Source organism: Prionailurus viverrinus, chromosome F1, assembly GCF_022837055.1.
Source record: "Prionailurus viverrinus isolate Anna chromosome F1, UM_Priviv_1.0, whole genome shotgun sequence".
Classification (NCBI taxonomy): Eukaryota; Metazoa; Chordata; class Mammalia; order Carnivora; family Felidae; genus Prionailurus; species Prionailurus viverrinus.
The window spans coordinates 20739448-20756298 of NC_062577.1; the positions used below are offsets into that span (position 1 = coordinate 20739448).

The 16851-nt window shown below is 39.3% G+C and overlaps 2 protein-coding genes across 7 annotated transcripts in view; one reads left to right on the forward strand and one right to left on the reverse strand.

Moving 5' to 3' along the window:
• The window catches only part of SWT1 (SWT1 RNA endoribonuclease homolog), a 106197-nt gene extending 93040 nt beyond the window's left edge, over positions 1 to 13157 (reverse strand). For all 5 annotated transcript variants that reach the window (XR_007148039.1, XR_007148038.1, XM_047839905.1 and 2 more), the window contains exons 1-4: positions 13047 to 13157; positions 9938 to 10027; positions 6982 to 7056; positions 5035 to 5090 (exon numbers count right to left, since the gene is read on the reverse strand). Coding sequence is in view for 3 of the 5 variants with exons in the window: in XM_047839905.1 (XP_047695861.1) it covers positions 5035 to 5090; positions 6982 to 7056; positions 9938 to 10018 (212 nt within the window). In the remaining 2 variants the exon portion in view is untranslated. The remainder of the gene's footprint in view (positions 1 to 5034; positions 5091 to 6981; positions 7057 to 9937; positions 10028 to 13046) is intronic.
• Positions 13158 to 13365: 208 nt separating this feature from the next.
• The window catches only part of TRMT1L (tRNA methyltransferase 1 like), a 41868-nt gene continuing 38382 nt past the window's right edge, over positions 13366 to 16851 (forward strand). For both annotated transcript variants that reach the window (XM_047839964.1, XM_047839965.1), the window contains exon 1: positions 13366 to 13823. In XM_047839964.1, the coding sequence (XP_047695920.1) occupies positions 13607 to 13823 (217 nt within the window). In that variant the 5' untranslated portion in view covers positions 13366 to 13606. The remainder of the gene's footprint in view (positions 13824 to 16851) is intronic.

The following is a 16851-nucleotide window of genomic DNA, read 5'->3' on the forward strand; positions in this document are numbered from 1 at the left end:
ATCATAATTAAGGGGTCTATCCACCAAGACTTCACAATTGTAAACATTTATGTGCCAAATGTGAGGGCACCCAAATATATAAATCAATTAATCACAAACATAAACTCATTGACAGTAATACCATAACAAGTAGGGGACTTCAACACCCTACTCACAGCAATGGACAGATCATCTCATCAAAAAATCAACAAGGAGGGGCGCCTGGGTGGCTCAGTCGGTTAAGTGGCCGACTTCGGCTCAGGTCACGATCTCGCGGTCCGTGAGTTCGAGCCCCGCGTCGGGCTCTGTGCTGACAGCTCAGAGCCTGGAGCCTGTTTCAGATTCTGTGTCTCCCTCTCTCTGCCCCTCCCCCGGTCATGCTTTGTCTCTCTCTGTCTCAAAAATAAATAAACGTTAAAAAAAAAATTTTTTTAAAAATCAACAAGGAAACAATGGCTTTGAATGACACACAGGACCAGGTGGACTTAACAGATATATTCAGAACATTTCATCCTAAAGCAGTGGAATATACATTCTTCTCCATTGCACATGGAATGTTCTCCAGACCACATACTGGGACACAAATCAGCCCTCAACAAGTACAAAAAGATCGAGATCATACCGGGCATATTTTCAGCCCACAATGCTCTGAAACTCGAAATCAACCACAAGAAAAAATGCGGAAAGGTAACAAATACTTGGAGACTAAAGAACATCCTGCTAAAGAATGAATGAGCTAACCAAGAAGTTAAAGAGGAAATCAAAAAGTTCATGGAAGCCAATGAAAATGATAATACCACAACCCAAAATCTCTGGGATGCAGGAAAGGCGTTCATAAGAGGAAAGTATATAGCAATCCAGGCCTTCCTAAAGAAGGAAGAAAGATCTCAGATACACAACCTAACCTTACGCCTTAAAGAGCTGGAAAAAGAACAGCAAATAAAACCAAAACCAGCAAAAGACAGGAAGTAATAAAGATTAGAGCAGAAATTAATGCTATTCAAACCAAAAAAACAGAACAGATCAATGAAACCAGAAGCTGGTTCTTTGAAAGAATTAACAAAATTGATAAACCACTAGCCACTTTGATCAAAAAGAAAAAGGAAAGGACCCAAATAAACAAAATCAAGAATGAAAAAGGAGAGATCACAACCAACACAACAGAAATAAAAACAATAATAAGAGAATATTATGAGCAATTATATGCCAATGAAATGGGCAATCTGGAAGAAATGGACAAATTCCTAGAAACATATACACTAAAAACTGAAAAAGGAAGAAATAGAAAGTTTGAACAGACCCATAACCAGCAAGGAAATTGAATTAGTAATCAAAAATCTCCCCAAAAACCAGAGTCCAGGGCTAGATGGATTTCCAGGGGAATTCTACCAAACATTTAAGGAAGAGTTAATACCTATTCTCTTGAAGCTGGTCCAAAAAATAGAAATGGAAGGAAAACTTCTAAACTCTTTCTATGAAGCCAGCATTACCTTGATTCCAAAACCAGACAGAGACCTCACTAAAAAGGAGAACTATACAGCAATTTCCATGATGAACATGGATGCAAAAATCCTCAACAAGATATTAGCCAACTGGATCCAACAATACATTAAAAAAATTATTCACCACGACCAAGTGGAATTTATACCTGGGATGCAGGGCTGGTTCAATATCTGCAAAACAATCAATGTGATTCATCACATCAATAAAAGAAAGGACAAGAACCATATGATCCTCTCAATAGATGCAGAGAAAACATTTGACAAAACACAGCATCCTTTCTTGATAAAAACCCTCAAGAAAGTAGGGCTAGAACATACCTCAAGATCATAAAAGCCATATATGAAAGACTCAATGCTAATATCATCCTCAATGGGGAAAAACTGAGGGCTTTCCCCTTAAGGTCAGGAACAAGATAGGGATGTCCACTCTTGCCACTGTTATTCAACATAGAATTGGAAGTCAGCCTCTGCAATCAGACAACACAAAGAAATAAAAGGCATCCAAATCAGCCAGGAGGAGGTCAAACTTTCACTCTTTGCAGACGACGTGATACGCTACATGGAAAACCCAAAAGATTCCACCAAAAAACTGCTAGAACTGATTCATGAATTCAGCAAAGTTGAAGGATATAAAATCAATGCACAGAAATCAGTTGCATTCCTATACACGAACAATGAAGCAACAGAAAGAGAAATCAAGGAATCAATCCCATTTACAATTGCACCAAAAACCATAAAATACCAAGGAATAAATCTAGGCAAAGAGGTGAAAAATCTATACACTGAAAACTATAGAAAGCTTATGAAAGAAATTGAAGAAGACACAAAGAAATGGAAAAATATTCCATGCTCCTGGATAGGAAGAACAAATATTGTTAAAATGTCAATACTACCCAAAGCAATCTACATATTCAATGCAATCCCTATCAAAGTAACACCAGCATTCTTCACAGAGCTAGAATAATCCTAAAATAATCCTAAAAAATCCAGAAAGACCCCGAATAGCCAAAGCAATCTTGAAAAAGAAAACCAAAGCAGGAGGCATCACAATCCCAGACTTCAAGCTATACCACAAAGCTGTAATCATCAAGACAGTACGGTACTGGCACAAAATCAGACACTCAGATGAATGGAACAGAATAGAGAACCCAGAAATGGACCCACAAACGTACGGCCAACTAATTTTTGATAAAGCAGAAAAGAATATCCAATGGAATAAAGACAGTCTCTTCAGCAAGTGGTGTTGGGAAAACTGGACAGCGACATGCAGAAGAATGAACCTGGACCACTTTCTTATACACGAAATACACAAAAATAAACACAAAATGGATGAAAGACCTAAATGTAAGACAGGAAGCCATCAAAGTCCTCAAGGAGAAAGCAGGCAAAAACCTCTTTGATCTTGGCCACAGCAACTTCTTACTCAACATACCTCCAGAGGCAAGGGAAACAAAAGCAAAAATGAACTATTGGGACTTCATAAAAATAAAAAGCTTCTTCTGCACAGCGAAGGAAACAATCAGCAAAACTAAAAGGCAACGGACAGAATGGGAGAAGATAGTTGCAAACAGCATATCAGATGAAGGGTCAGTATCTAAAATCTATAAAGAACTTATCAAACACAACACCCAAGAAACAAATAATCCAAGGAAGAAATGGGCAAAAGACATGAATAGACACTTCTCCAAAGAAGACATCCAGATGGCCAACCAACACATGAAAACATGCTCATCACTCATCATCAGGGAAATACAAATCAAAACCACAATAAGATACCACCTCACACCTGTCAGAATAGCTAACATTAACAACTCAGGCAACAACAGATGTTGGCGAGGATGCAGAGATAGAGGATCTCTTTTGCATTGCTGGTGGTAATGCAAACTGGTGCAGCCACTCTGGAAAACACTATGGAGATTCTTCAAAAAATTAAAAATAGAACTACCCAATTGCACTACTAGGTATTTATCTAAGGGATCCAGGTATGCTGTTTCAAAGGGTCACATGTACCCCAATGTTTATAGAAGCACTACCGACAATACCTAAAGTATGGAAAGAGCCCAGATGTCCATAGATGGATGAATGGATAAAGAAGATACATACACACAAATACATTTGATGGAGTATTACTCGGCAATCAAAAAGAATGAAATCTTGCCATTTGCAACTATGTAGATGGAACTAGAGGGTATTATGCTAAGCGAAATTGGTCAGCCAAAGAAAGACAAATATCATGTGACTTCATTCATATGAGGACTTTAAGACACAGAACAGATGAACATAAGGGAAGGGAAGCAAAAATAAGATAAAAATAGGGAGGGGGACAGAACATAAGAGACTCTTAAATATGGAGAACAAAGGGTTACTGGAGGGGGGAATGGGCTAAATTAAGGAATCTACTCCTGAAATCATTGTTGCACTATATGCTAACTAATTTGGATGTAAATTAAAAAAATAAAATTAAAAAATAAAAAATATTTTAAAAAATTTAGAAAGTAATAGTCAACGTAATGTGAAATTTATGACAGAATGTACTTCAACCGATAATAATATAAGAAGCAAAGTATCACAAAGAAAGAAGACAAAAAAAAAAGCTGAAGAAAAGCTAGAGGCAAGTTGAATTTTCTTGTTTTTAGCAAACATTGAGTTTGTGAAGCAGAAATTTTATGTATATTCTTAATGCCATTTTATCATTTTCCCATAACTCCTTATTTTCAGAGAAACTATGATCTCATCAACTTTTATTATGCATACTTTTATAATTATTTGTACCCTATTAGTGGCAAGAAATGCCTTCACCACAAAATTCTCTGAAATTTTTATCCAAAGAACACAGAAACTAAAGAAAAATAATCTCCACGGTTCCTACCATTTTTCCCCAAGCTATCTAGTTGTGGCCATATCCTCTTTAATTAACACAGTTTTGAAACCATACCAATTCAATATGCACCACATTCTCTTCATAGGTAATATGTAATTCATCTTTAATTTATAACATTTCTAAACCAGCCACACAACTTCTTCTATCACTATATGTAACAAAGTCATGAAACTTCTAAGGGTGAGTCAAAATCAAATCACCTGAGATAAAAATTAGCATTTTACTTGAAAGGGTCATTTACTTGAAAGCACAGAATTGTGACAAGACTTTTTATTTCACTCAACTTTTTATTAAATCTACACTAACATTAAGAAAATTCAATAATGAAGGGTTAGCGTCGGTCTCTTAGTTTCCGCTCAGGTCATGATCTCACAGTTTCATGGGTTTGACCCCCACATCAGACTCTGCACTAGAAGCAAAGAGCCTGCTTGGGATTCTCTCTCTCCTCCTCTCTCTTTATACCTCCCCAACTCATGCTATCTCGGTCTCTCTGAAATGAACTTTAAAAAAATTTTAAAAAATTAAAAAAATCATAACCTGTGATATAACTAGAAATATTTATATGCAAATCAGTACTAATCAAAGTAAAAAAAAATTTGCAAATCAAAATATTTACTTTCACAATTCTAAGGCCCAAAAAGTAAAAAATATCAGTAAAAAGGGGAAATTTACCTTTTCACTTCTTGTCTTTTTATGTCACAGTACAGAATGTCTGTATGATCCGATTTCTGAAAGAAAAAAAAATGTATCATTTAGGAAATATAAATTGTGCACTTTTACCACAGTTACAGGGGAAAGAGACTGGGAGACAATATTTTTTTCCACACCTATGTGTTAGTGAATAGGATGACACAACAATTTATTTAATCCTTCCAATAAATCCTGTGAGATAGATAATATCATCATTCGCCTTTTACAGATAAAGTACCCAAGGCTCAAATACAGCAAAGTATCTTTCTCAACATCACACAGCAAGTCAGCAGCAGAGCCAGGACTGAAACCAGCTGTGGCCACTATCTCTACTCCCCCACCTTGTCTCTCTATGTACTTGGGACATGGGGCCTCGGCACAAGGGAAGTAAGAGAGAAATAGGATATAGTCCCTGTCCTAAAAACTTTAAAGAATAGAGAGAAGTAGAAGCACATGCACGGATAACTTAACGAAAGGACATACCTCAGTGTCAAAGCAGAAAAATGCACAATAAGTTGTAAAAGAATTCAAAACATCAATCACCAAGACTTGGAACATACTTAAGAAAAAAGATGGACAAAATATATGCTAACGACTGAATATAGATGGAATAAAGATGAATGAATTAAGGAAAAAACGTTTTCCCGGCTAAGAAAGCTTAGGCATTCTAAGAAGCTGCAGACAACTGGCGCACATTCAGCAGAGAGAAAATAAACCAACCTACCTAGAAACAGAAGGACTATTTTGAGGAAGAAAAAAGAGAACTGGGGAGTTAAGGTGTGACTCAATTTAAGAAGGTCCTAAATGACAGACTAAAAAGTGAGTGAAGATTTTTCAACAGAGGAGAAATATGATGAAACCTATGCTTTAAAGAGATTAATATAGAAACAATCCATTCAAATAGCAGTGTCACTGTACAAAAACAAATTCTTAAAAACAGAATTCTACATTCACACAACTTTCACAACTACTTTCTCTCATTACCTGCAAACCTGTAGCTATCCCCACATACACCTACTTTCAACTTGAGTGTAGTTAAGCACTTCACCAACCACCCCTGAGCTAGCTTAATGTGTTTCTAATTATTTATGTGACTCTGGACTTGGCTCTGTCGCTATAAACAATTTTGTGTCCCTGGACAAGTCACTTAACCTTCTGGATCTTAATTTCTGGATCTGAAAACACAAACACTACATATCTGCCATCGCTATCTCACAAGAATATTGTAAAGCCAAATATAATTATATATGGGACGAGACTTTTTAAAACTATCTTAATTTATATCCATGTTGTCTGATCCCACATGGTAGGTTCTATTTTTCTTCCTCAAAATAGTCCTTCTGTTTCTAGGTAGGCTGGTTTATTTTCTCTCTGCTGAATGCACTCCAGTCATCTATAGATTCTTAGAATGCCCACGCTTTCTTAGCCAAGAAAACCTTTTTTCTTTAACTCATTCATCTTTATTCCATCTATATTCAGTCGTTAGCATATATTTCGTCCACCTTTTTTTTCCTAAGTATGTTCCAAGTCTTGGTGATTGATGTTTTGAATTCTTTTACAACTTATTGTGCATTTTTCTGCTTTGACACTGAGGTATGTCCTTTCGTTAAGTTATCCGTGCATGTGCTTCTACTTCTCTCTATTCTTTAAAATCTTTAGGACAGGGACTATATCCTATTTCTCTCTTTCTTCTCTTGTGCTGAGGCCCTGTGTCCCCAGAAAGAAATGAAGGCCTTGATTAGTGCTTTTTGGTGAGAAGGAAGAAAAAAACCAAACACTGGTTTATTTTTTTCTATTGGCTATCATAAAGTATAAAGAAAATATGAGTAAAAAAGTCGTGGGGGAATTTATATCATAAACTTTCCAATTATACATTAAAACTTTAATATAAATACTGTTTAGAGTTAGTTATAGTATATGAACACTTACCAGTTTTCTCTTCTCTGATGAAACAGACCTTACACAGCAAGCTGAACTAGGAGAACTTGAAGCTTTTTTCTCTTTCTTATCGTAAGAATGCCAAGTGGAAAAAAGGAAAGAAAGACACAAAATAAAGTATAGTGTAAGTGTTATTTAACCATTGTTATTATAAATTAATATTCTTTCTATATTAATAATAACCTTCAGGGGGGGAAATGTTTAAAGGCACACATCCTTTGGTAAGAGGGAGGGAAATTCAGCCAGAAAGAAGACAACTAGAAATCAGAGGATCTAGATGCTCTTGAATTAGAGATGAGATAGGATACAGGTGCTACAGCAGAAGACAGCTGATGGCTCAGATAAAGGTATGGGGAGGTGGCACTGCCATGGTGGAATTCAGTCTTTGATAAAGCAAAATCATACAGCCAGTTATGTTTCAGTGGATCCACAACTCAGCAGACCCGGGACAAACTCTAAGTACCTACCATGTACCAAAGCCATTCTAGACAGTGGGGACAGATTAATGAACAAAAGCCCCTGCCCTCATGGAGGTTAAAATTTAGTGCAGGAATTTACAAATAAACAAGTAATAGATTTAGTGTCAGATGATACGATGGAAAACAATAAACCAGAGAAAGAAGGCAGGAAGGGCTGGAAGGTGGGGGTGCAGGTGGCTGCAAATTTAAACAGTAGTCAGAAAAAGACCCCACTGATAAGCTGACATCTGACTGGAGACCTAAAGAAGTGAAGGAAAAAGTCGCATGAATATCTAGGGAAAGAGCTTTCAGTTCAAGGGCAAAGCCCCCGAGGCAGTAATTTGCCTGGCTTGTTGGAATAATAGCAAAAAAACACAAAATGGAGAAAGCAATGAGAGAATGAAAGGAGATGAGATGGGGAGAGCAGATTGCTTTGTTGGCCCCAGCTAGGACTTTAGCTGTTACTCTGGGGGAAATGGAAGACCACCAGAAAGTACAGAGCAGAGGAGTGACATGATCTGACATCTTAATAGGATCATTCTGGCAGCTTGCTGAGAAGAGAACATGAGGAGGCAAAGGTGGCAGCAGGGAGATCAATACGAAAAGTACTGGGACAATCTGGAGAAGCAAGCTGATTGTCTGGATCAAGGTGACAGCAGAGGAGGTAGTCAGGCTCTAAATATATTATTAAGAGAAAGCTGATAGACTGGATGCAGGTAGAGGATTATGACCAGGGCTTTGCCCAAGCGACTGAAAGAATGGAATTGCAACTTACTAAATTGGAAAAACCGAAGCTGGGCATTTGAAAGGTTATAGTTTAAGAAGATGAGGAATCAACAGAGGACACTTCCAGGCAGTCACCAGTGTGGAGGAAAATCAGGAGAATATGGTGTTTCAAAAGTTAAGTGAAGAAAATGTTTCAAGGAGAAAGTGTAATCAGCTATGTCAAATACTGCTGATGGTTCAAGTCAGATGAGGTCTGAAGAGCAACAAATGGATTTAGCAACATGGAAACCACTGCTGCTGGCTTTGATGAAACCATATTTGGAGGAGTGATGGCAACAAAAAGTCTGATTCAAGGAGATTAAAAGAGAATAGGAGGAGAATTGCAAATGGCGTGCCAATTATCAGTGCCAAATAGAAGATACATAAATCAAAGATACCATAGTACTGTAAGGCCATACTCCAGGGTCCCCTTTCCAATTATCCCTATACCTGGGAGGTCAAATTAGTAATAAGATAGTAAGAAAGGAACAAACATCAAAAAGTGTAATGATCCTTAGTCTACTTTATCCAGGTGATGTAAAAGCCTTATGAACTTATCTGCTACCACAGAAATCACTTCTATAGTGAATATTCACCTTTGCTAGACTTTAGTCTCTCATCTTGGATGGTAATATAGCATAAACATTGTCTAATTCTGATGATGCACTAAGCAGACTATTCAGAGAGTTTATAATAAAACTAGTTGCAGGGTTTTCGTTTGTTTTGGTCACATAAATCATGTTTCAGTCTTGTTTCCTAGAGATAACATTTCACTCAATTAATTGGGACACCCTAAATTTCATCTGCTAAAATACTTCTAGTTTGCCTGGGTGGCTCAGTCGGTTAAGTGTCCAAGTTTGGCTCAGGTCATGATCTCACATTTTGTGAGTTCGAGCCCTACATCGGGCTCTGTGCTGTCAGCGCAGAGCCTGCTTCAGGTCTTGTCTCCCTCTCTCTGCCCCTCCCCCACTCATTCTCATTCTCTCTTTAAATAAATAAATAAACTTAAAAAACAAAACAAAACTTCCAGGGAGCCTGGGTGGCTCAGTCAATTAAGCCTACAACTTCGGCTCAGGTCATGATCTCACATTTGTGAGTTCGAGCCCCATGTTGGGCTCTGTGCTCACAGGGCATAGCCTGGAGCCTGCTTCAGATTCTGTGTCTCCCTCTTTCTCTGTCCCTCTCCTGTTCTCTCTTTCTCTCAAAAATGAATAAACACTAAAAAAAATTTTTTTAAAGTACTTCCTAAGGTAATGTGTTGAGAGTCACAGAGAAAGGCACATGGTGAGCATGCCATCCCTACCTTTAGCCTCCCCCACACAGGGTAGCCTATTCTGACTGATGAGCATATAATCTTATCCAGTGCTGAGTAAATGAAGAAGGAGACACACAATAAAGGTATAATGGTGAGTTATTTCTATGTAAAGGAGGGCCTAGAACTCAAGTCAGGAATGGCTAGGCAAATTACATACCTCTCTAAGCCTCAGTTTTGGCATTTGTATAATTGGGATAATAAAGTACCTACTTCACAGAGTTGTGAGGAATAAATAAAATAACGCAAGACTGGGTGAAAAAAAAGGATGGGAAAAACAAATTACTTCTGTGTCAGAAGGGCAAAACAAAATATTTACATAGCTCATTTTAAAACTGAGGTATTTTTTTCTTAACACAAAAGTGAACTGCAAAAAAAAGGTATCTTTGGGTCAGTAAAGTAAAATTCTTACTTCTACGTCAAAGTTGGGTGATGCGGTGCTGCCTTTTCTCCGAGACTTCTCTTTTTTTCCACAAGATTCTTTGTTGGACATTTTGAAAAGCTAAAATAAACATTAAAAACACATTACGTGCGTGTGTGTGTGCGTGTGTTTTACCATCACCACCATAAAATACGTTAGAAATTCGTCTTCTTTCAGTTATACAAAGACTGGAGTTTTACAAAATGATTTCCATTTTCTAACCATTCCCAAGACAACAGAATTCTCTCATTGTTCCACTTTATTTCACTTACATTTTCCCTCATAATGATCTCTTCCTCTACTTCAGTTTCATCTACCACCTTTTTAGGAATGACTCTCAAAACTGTGCCTGTAGCCCTGATTTCTCTCCCAAGCTTCAGACCACCATTTTCCAACTGCCTGCAGAACTGTTGTATTTTGCCTTACCTACACCTCAAAACCAGTTAGTCCTAAGTCTTTACTCTCCTGACACACTCTCCACACTCAACTCAGTGTGCACCAGAAGCTTCCAGTGCTGGAATAGAAAGCCTAGGGGTTGGAAATATCATCAGGTCTGTTGGAACGGGAAGATAGACAGGAGTCTAGAAGCAAAGCCCAAAGGAGAGTTTATTGCTGACAGTGACACATATGGGGACTCTGAACATAAGAAAAGCTTTAGAAACCAAACAATTGCAATTACTCATGGTCAATCATGACCACGGTAAGTGAAGTTATATAAAATAATGCAAGTATACTAAATCAAACTTTTAGAATGCTTTGATGAATGTAAAAAGAAAGAAGGGAAATGCTGATAGCTAACAGAAATGCTAACAGTAAAAATTAACAAAAGCATATTCAACATAGATTTCCAAGCACTGATCCTAAATCGCCCAGAAATTTTGCTTTGTAAGATAATGTATGGCAATAACTGAATTCACAGTTGTGCTTCCAGATGAGAGTAATAATCTCCTTTTTCCTTCTCTTGTTCCAAGGATTCTATTCCATGTTGGGGAAAGGTATAATAAAAAACAGTAACTTCCATGAAATGAATTGCTTCAAGACAATGGACTACTTATAATGTTACCTTTTACAATTTAAACTGACCCAAGTTAGTCTTATGTCACTGCTTTGAATACAAAAATAAGCCCAATTAAAAAAAAAAAATCACTGAAGATAATGGACTATCCAAGCAAAAACACCTACATGTTTACCATGACAAATGTTTCATATTTATAATGGTGTGAAAGTCATGTTGGTTTTATGAAAAAATATAAGCTCAAAAAAGGGGAGACTTCCTGTGCTGGCCAGCCTCCAAAGTGGCTCCTGATGATCTCTGCTGCCGGTAATTACACTCTTAGGTAGTCCTCTCACAATAAATGGGGCTGACCTGTGTCACCAATAGGAATTGCTATATGGCATAAGTGGCTAAGTTATATAAGACACTTATATATGGATCCATATATGTGGATATCCACTTATGTGGATTCTGTCTTTCTCTTACCCTAGGGAAAGCCAGCCACCATACCATGATGACTTTTAAGTAGCTCATTGAGGCCCACCAGTGAAGAACTGAGACCTCTTGCCAAAAAAGAACCAATTGCCAAGCATGTGAGTGAGCCAGCTTTGAGGCTAATCCTGAAGCCCTAATCAAGCCTTTGAGTGGCAGCATCCCTGGCTGATATCTTCACTGCAACCTCATGAGACTCAGAACCAGGTACCCCAGAAAGCCACTTCTTAATTTCTGACACACAGAAACTGTGAGGTAATAAACACTTGTTGTTTTAAACCACTAAGTTTTAGGATAACTTAGGCAGCAATAGATGAGTAATACGCTCAATATAATTCTTCAACTTTTAAGATTCTTTTTTTAAGCTGTCTCAAGAGCACAGACCACACTTAAAAGTTCTTATTGAAATTCCCAGAGTCCACACACTAAAATCTAACCCTTTCCATCTTCTGGTTTCCAGCTGATATACTGAATCAAGCTTTCAATTAACCATCTAGCCTTTTAGAAATTAAAAAAAAAAAAAAAAAAACGTTTGGATGATGCACAAATATAATTAGCCACTACTTATTCCTATAAGATATAACTTTAACAGTCAATCCATGGGTTCAACTGTTTCCATTAAACTGGGGAGGAGGGGGAAAAAAAAAAAACAACCCTCCAGATACACTTCCTAACTATTGGGCGGGCTGGGGGGCTTCGGCAGGTGGCAACTAAATTCCTATTACACTCTTAAAGTGCCAAATAATCACACTTGCTCTCACCTGGGCTCTGAAACGAGTAGGAAATAAGGAGACCAATGAGATAAGTAGGCATTTAGTATCAGATTTATTAACTAAGAAAACCGAACTCGAAGTGTGGAAGTGTGAAACTAAAGGGGGCTTCCTTCTCCTCCCCTGCTGCCTATAACATTCGGACCAGTCCCAGGAGGAGCAGCCAGAAAACTCCAGCTTTCCTCTGCCTGCCCCAGTGGTTCTGAATGAGTGAGGCTTAGGCTCAAGCAGGCCAGAGAGTAAGACAAGTACTGGGGCCAGGGGACTCACTGGGCAAATGCTGTGGGGAATCTGAATCGCATCAATCAAGTGACCTAAAACTCAACACACTCAGAGCTCTGGTTATTAAGTCTAAATACAAGCGTAGGGCGCGCGCGCGCGCACACACACACACACACACACACACAACTTCCCTACCCACAGGACTCTTACAACCACAGGGCAGTGCTGATAATAGGAATCTGAAGTTAAAGCAAAATAAAGACAAAAGGAGAAGTGTTCAGGTTACGGTGTGGATGAGGGTGCGACAGGAAGCGCAGACCCCAACTCCAAGTCAACCAGACTGGCAGGCAAGCTCGTCAGCAGCTCGTAAACCGACGCGGCCCACGGGCTCCGCAGAAACAAACCAGACCTTTGCTCTGAGCGAGGGGCAGCTCGAGAGGCTGACCCGAGCCAGAACCACACCCTTCACTGAGCTGGCTCATTCCCCGGATCCGCCCACAGAGTCACCCCGCCCAGGCTCGAGGGGCCCCGGAATCCTCCGACCAGCTGGCCATCCGCTAGGGTACCAGTGTGAGAGAAGTGGGAACTTGCCCAGCCAAACGTCAATTTGCGCCCCAGTTACCTTACTCGCGCCCGCGACGGTGGCAACTCCAGAGGCCCAGGACGTCCCCTGGTCCCGATGCCCGCTGGGAAATGTAGTTCTGCACTCGAACCAAGACTTCTCTACTCGAACGCTCCGAGCGTTTGTTTAGTTTCGCGTTTACTTCCTCCAAGGACTTGGAACTCGGGCTCCGCCCCCAGGTGGCGCGCTGCACCCTGGGTATTGTAGTCTTGGTTCGCTTCCGTGGTTGACGGCTGGAACGGAGACGCACCGCGGAAGCGGAACTCCGTTACCTCATTGGATGCCGCCCCGATACGTTACTGCGCAGGCTGTGGTGGCGTCGTAACGCCTCGGGGAAAGGGAAGCGGACGGCACTGCGAATTGCTGCCTGTGGCTTTTTATTTTTCTGCTGACAGGATTTGGTCACTGGTTCTTCATCTTTTGTCTGTTGCACGCATCCAGCCCTCCCCATTTGCTTTCCCACTCCTTGGATCCAGCCCTCTGGGCTTTCACGCCAGTTCTCTCACCCCGCCGTGAGCCCCTCCTGGTCCCCGGGCGGGCCTGGCACGGAGGCGGTAACTATGGAGAATATGGCGGAGGAGGAGCTGCTACCCCAGGAGAAGGAGGAGGTGGAGGTGGCCCAGGTCCAGGTCCCGACCCCAGCTCCGGCCCCGGATTCGGCCCCGGCCCCGGACTCGGCTCCGACTCCGGCCTCGGCTCCAGCCCCAGCCCCTGCCCTGGCCCAGGCTCCGGCCCTGTCCCCGTCCCTAGCCTCTGCCCCTGACGAGGCTGAAAGCAGTAAGTGCAGGAGGCCCAGATCTTTCTGCCGCAAGAGAAGCGAGAAAGTGCGCCTTGCTGGGGAGTAGGGGAGGCCCTTCACTGGGATGGTTTTTATGGGGAAAGGCAGGTTTAGGGATGTGGGGGGAGGAAGGAGGGACCCGTGTAGTGGGTGAAGCGGGTACAGAATGGGAGAAGGCATCTCCACAAACCTCGAGGACATCATGGTAGAGGATTTGTGGAGGCCAGGGGTGCTGCAGATAGAAGGAAATGATGAGGCTGAGGGCTTTTTCGTTAAAGGGGGTCTTTTCTGATAGGAAAATAGGAAGTTACACCTAATTTGGTAGTTTCCCTCTCAGCCCCGTCTGCCATGGTTCACGAAGTCCTTCGAAAAGTGACATGGTAACCGAGGCAACCTGTTTACTGTAGTAGATCCTAGCTGACAGATTTAGAAACCGTTGCTGTCAAGTAGCTTTTATGCTCGACACGCACAAATAGATGAGTTTTTATTATTTAATTTTCTTCACCTTGCTTCCAAAAAGAATTTGAGGCTGATAAGTAGTTTAAGAAAGGGTCGGCTAAATTACAGATGTCTTCCCTCAGACATAAATGCCAGTTGAGTTTTGTACTCCAGTTCCATCAGAAGTCGACTGTTGAAAATTATTAGCCCGTTATTACTGTGCTTCTGTATGTCCGTGCATGTTTTGTAAGTGGTGATTTAGGGGACCGTAAGGAGTAACACTCAAGAATCTTATGAATGTTTTAAATGTAAAGTCTAAGGGTTTTGTTTTGTTTTGTTTTGTGGGCCATAAATTGACCCTTAATGCTCTACGTGAATTATAACAAAATGATTTAAATTAATTCATTTTCTTTCCTACTTCTAGGCCAGTTGTGAATTTAATGTTTATAAAACACTTGGATAGTTATAGTTTAATAGAGTTGTGCAATTTTAAAGCCATATATAAATTGTTATAGTAGATTAAATAAAGAGTAGAGCTGATCACAGCAAAGACAAAGACAGCGTGCCTCTGGTAGGCCCCTCCTCCTCATACTAAATCAGAACTGCTAGGTACAAGATAAGGACAGTTGCTTCTTCACCCACAACTACAGCTGGGGGTTGGGGGTGGTACATTCTCCTGAGTAAGTAGCCTCCCTTCCTCCCCTCCAGGTTGGATTTGTTTATATTAATCAGAATTGGTTCAGCAGCTTTAGGGAATGCATGCTTCTTCAACTCCCCACCAGCAACAATATTTTAAACATAGTTTGGGAAGATAATATATTCTAGAATTTACAAGTATGTCATTTGAGGAATGTATGATGTTTGAGAAACCTGAAAATGGATTACAGGGACAAATATATAATGATTTAGAAATCTGAAATGCATTGGAAATACATACTAATCTCACTTTAAAAATTATTTTTATACGGTCTAGTTATTTGAAATCAGTCTTAAGTAGGCAGGATGAAGATGACACATCTGAAATAGAATTGAAAAATGAGGAAAAAGTAACAGAAGTTGTAAAATAACCTCCTAGCGTTTTGGATTCATCTGTTTAACAGGAGGTTTGCCTATTGACTTCTGGATTATTAGTGTGTTAGAAAAAGTTTGAGTGATTTAACTACAGATTGTCTGATATCTACTATTTTGAACCAGAAAGTAATTTCAGGCATATCATGAATCTTTAGACAGATCTTTGAGAGTTCTCTCTAATAGTGGACCACAGAATTTTCATTGTTCTCTTCTAACTTATCAGGTCCTTTTCTCTTATTTTATACTACTTAGAAAGATTTCAGAAAGCATATCTTTACATAGTACTGTATATCTTGTTTCACATACACAGATCTTTGAACTTTGGAAGCCAAAAGCCTTTATGACTACAAATGAAATGGATTGGTTTATACACATGGATTCATTGCCTGAATCTTACTGTCTCATCTAACAAAAGATTTTGCTCAAATGGGAAAAAAATTTTGCCTATTTATAGAAATTCTCTCTTCATAAAGTCACTTGAACAGTACCTAGTGTAATAAGTTAACCAATAACATACGTTGCTCTTTTTCTCTTTTAAAAATGAAGTAAAAATTTGTCTTTTAATAAATTTGAGTAGGAATATCTGATGGTGCTGAATTGAATTCCAAAATTACTGACTTTAGTATGCTACTGCATCTAAAATTGACTAATGATTTTTAAAAAATATTTAACAAACTGTAGTGCCTGCTGTGTGCAAGATATTGTATTAGGCACGTAGCCATTACAAAACTGAGTAAGGCATAGCCCCTGCCTTCTTACTGCTTATCTGTGGAGGAGACAAATAAGGGCACAAATTATACTGAAGAGTTAAAAAAAAAAAAAAAAAAAAAAAAGTGGGAGTGAAGCTTGGAGAGGAATAGGCAGGAAGGTAGCAATGACAAGAACAGAATTTAAAAGGCTTAAGGTTCTAAATTGTATAACCTAATTGTATAATGACTACTAGCGAGCCCTACGGTTTACCATTTTCTGTCTAGTTAGGGATTTTTCCTGTCAATTTTCATCTCCTAGTCTTGTATTTGTATTTTCAAGCTCCCACTTAGTAAATATTACTTTCCTTGGAGATATGTATATTCAAGTCTCTCCTTAAAAAAAAAAAAAAGAAAAACTACAGTCCCATCTATCTCCTTTTTTATACTGTCACCTTTTTTGAAAGAAATAATCTATATGGTTTTCTATATTTTGTGTTTTTTTTCTAGTCCCATTGTATTCCACAACACCTCACTGAACCTTTTTTGTAAAGGTCACTGGAGACCTGCTAATACTAAATCCAGTGGTCTTTTGTTGATCTGTGCAACTATTTGTGATACTTAGTGTTGAACATTTGTCTTTTACGTTCTCTTTTCTCTTGGCTTCTATCTTATCTTGATTCTCCTTATCATTTATTCTTTTTGAATCTACCCTCCTGATTGTTTTTCCTTAGTGTCTCTTATGTTACCTGCATCTCTCCATACCTCATTTCCAAATTGCATCTATTTATACTAATCAGCAGAGGGTTCACAGCAGCTTTGGGTAATGCAT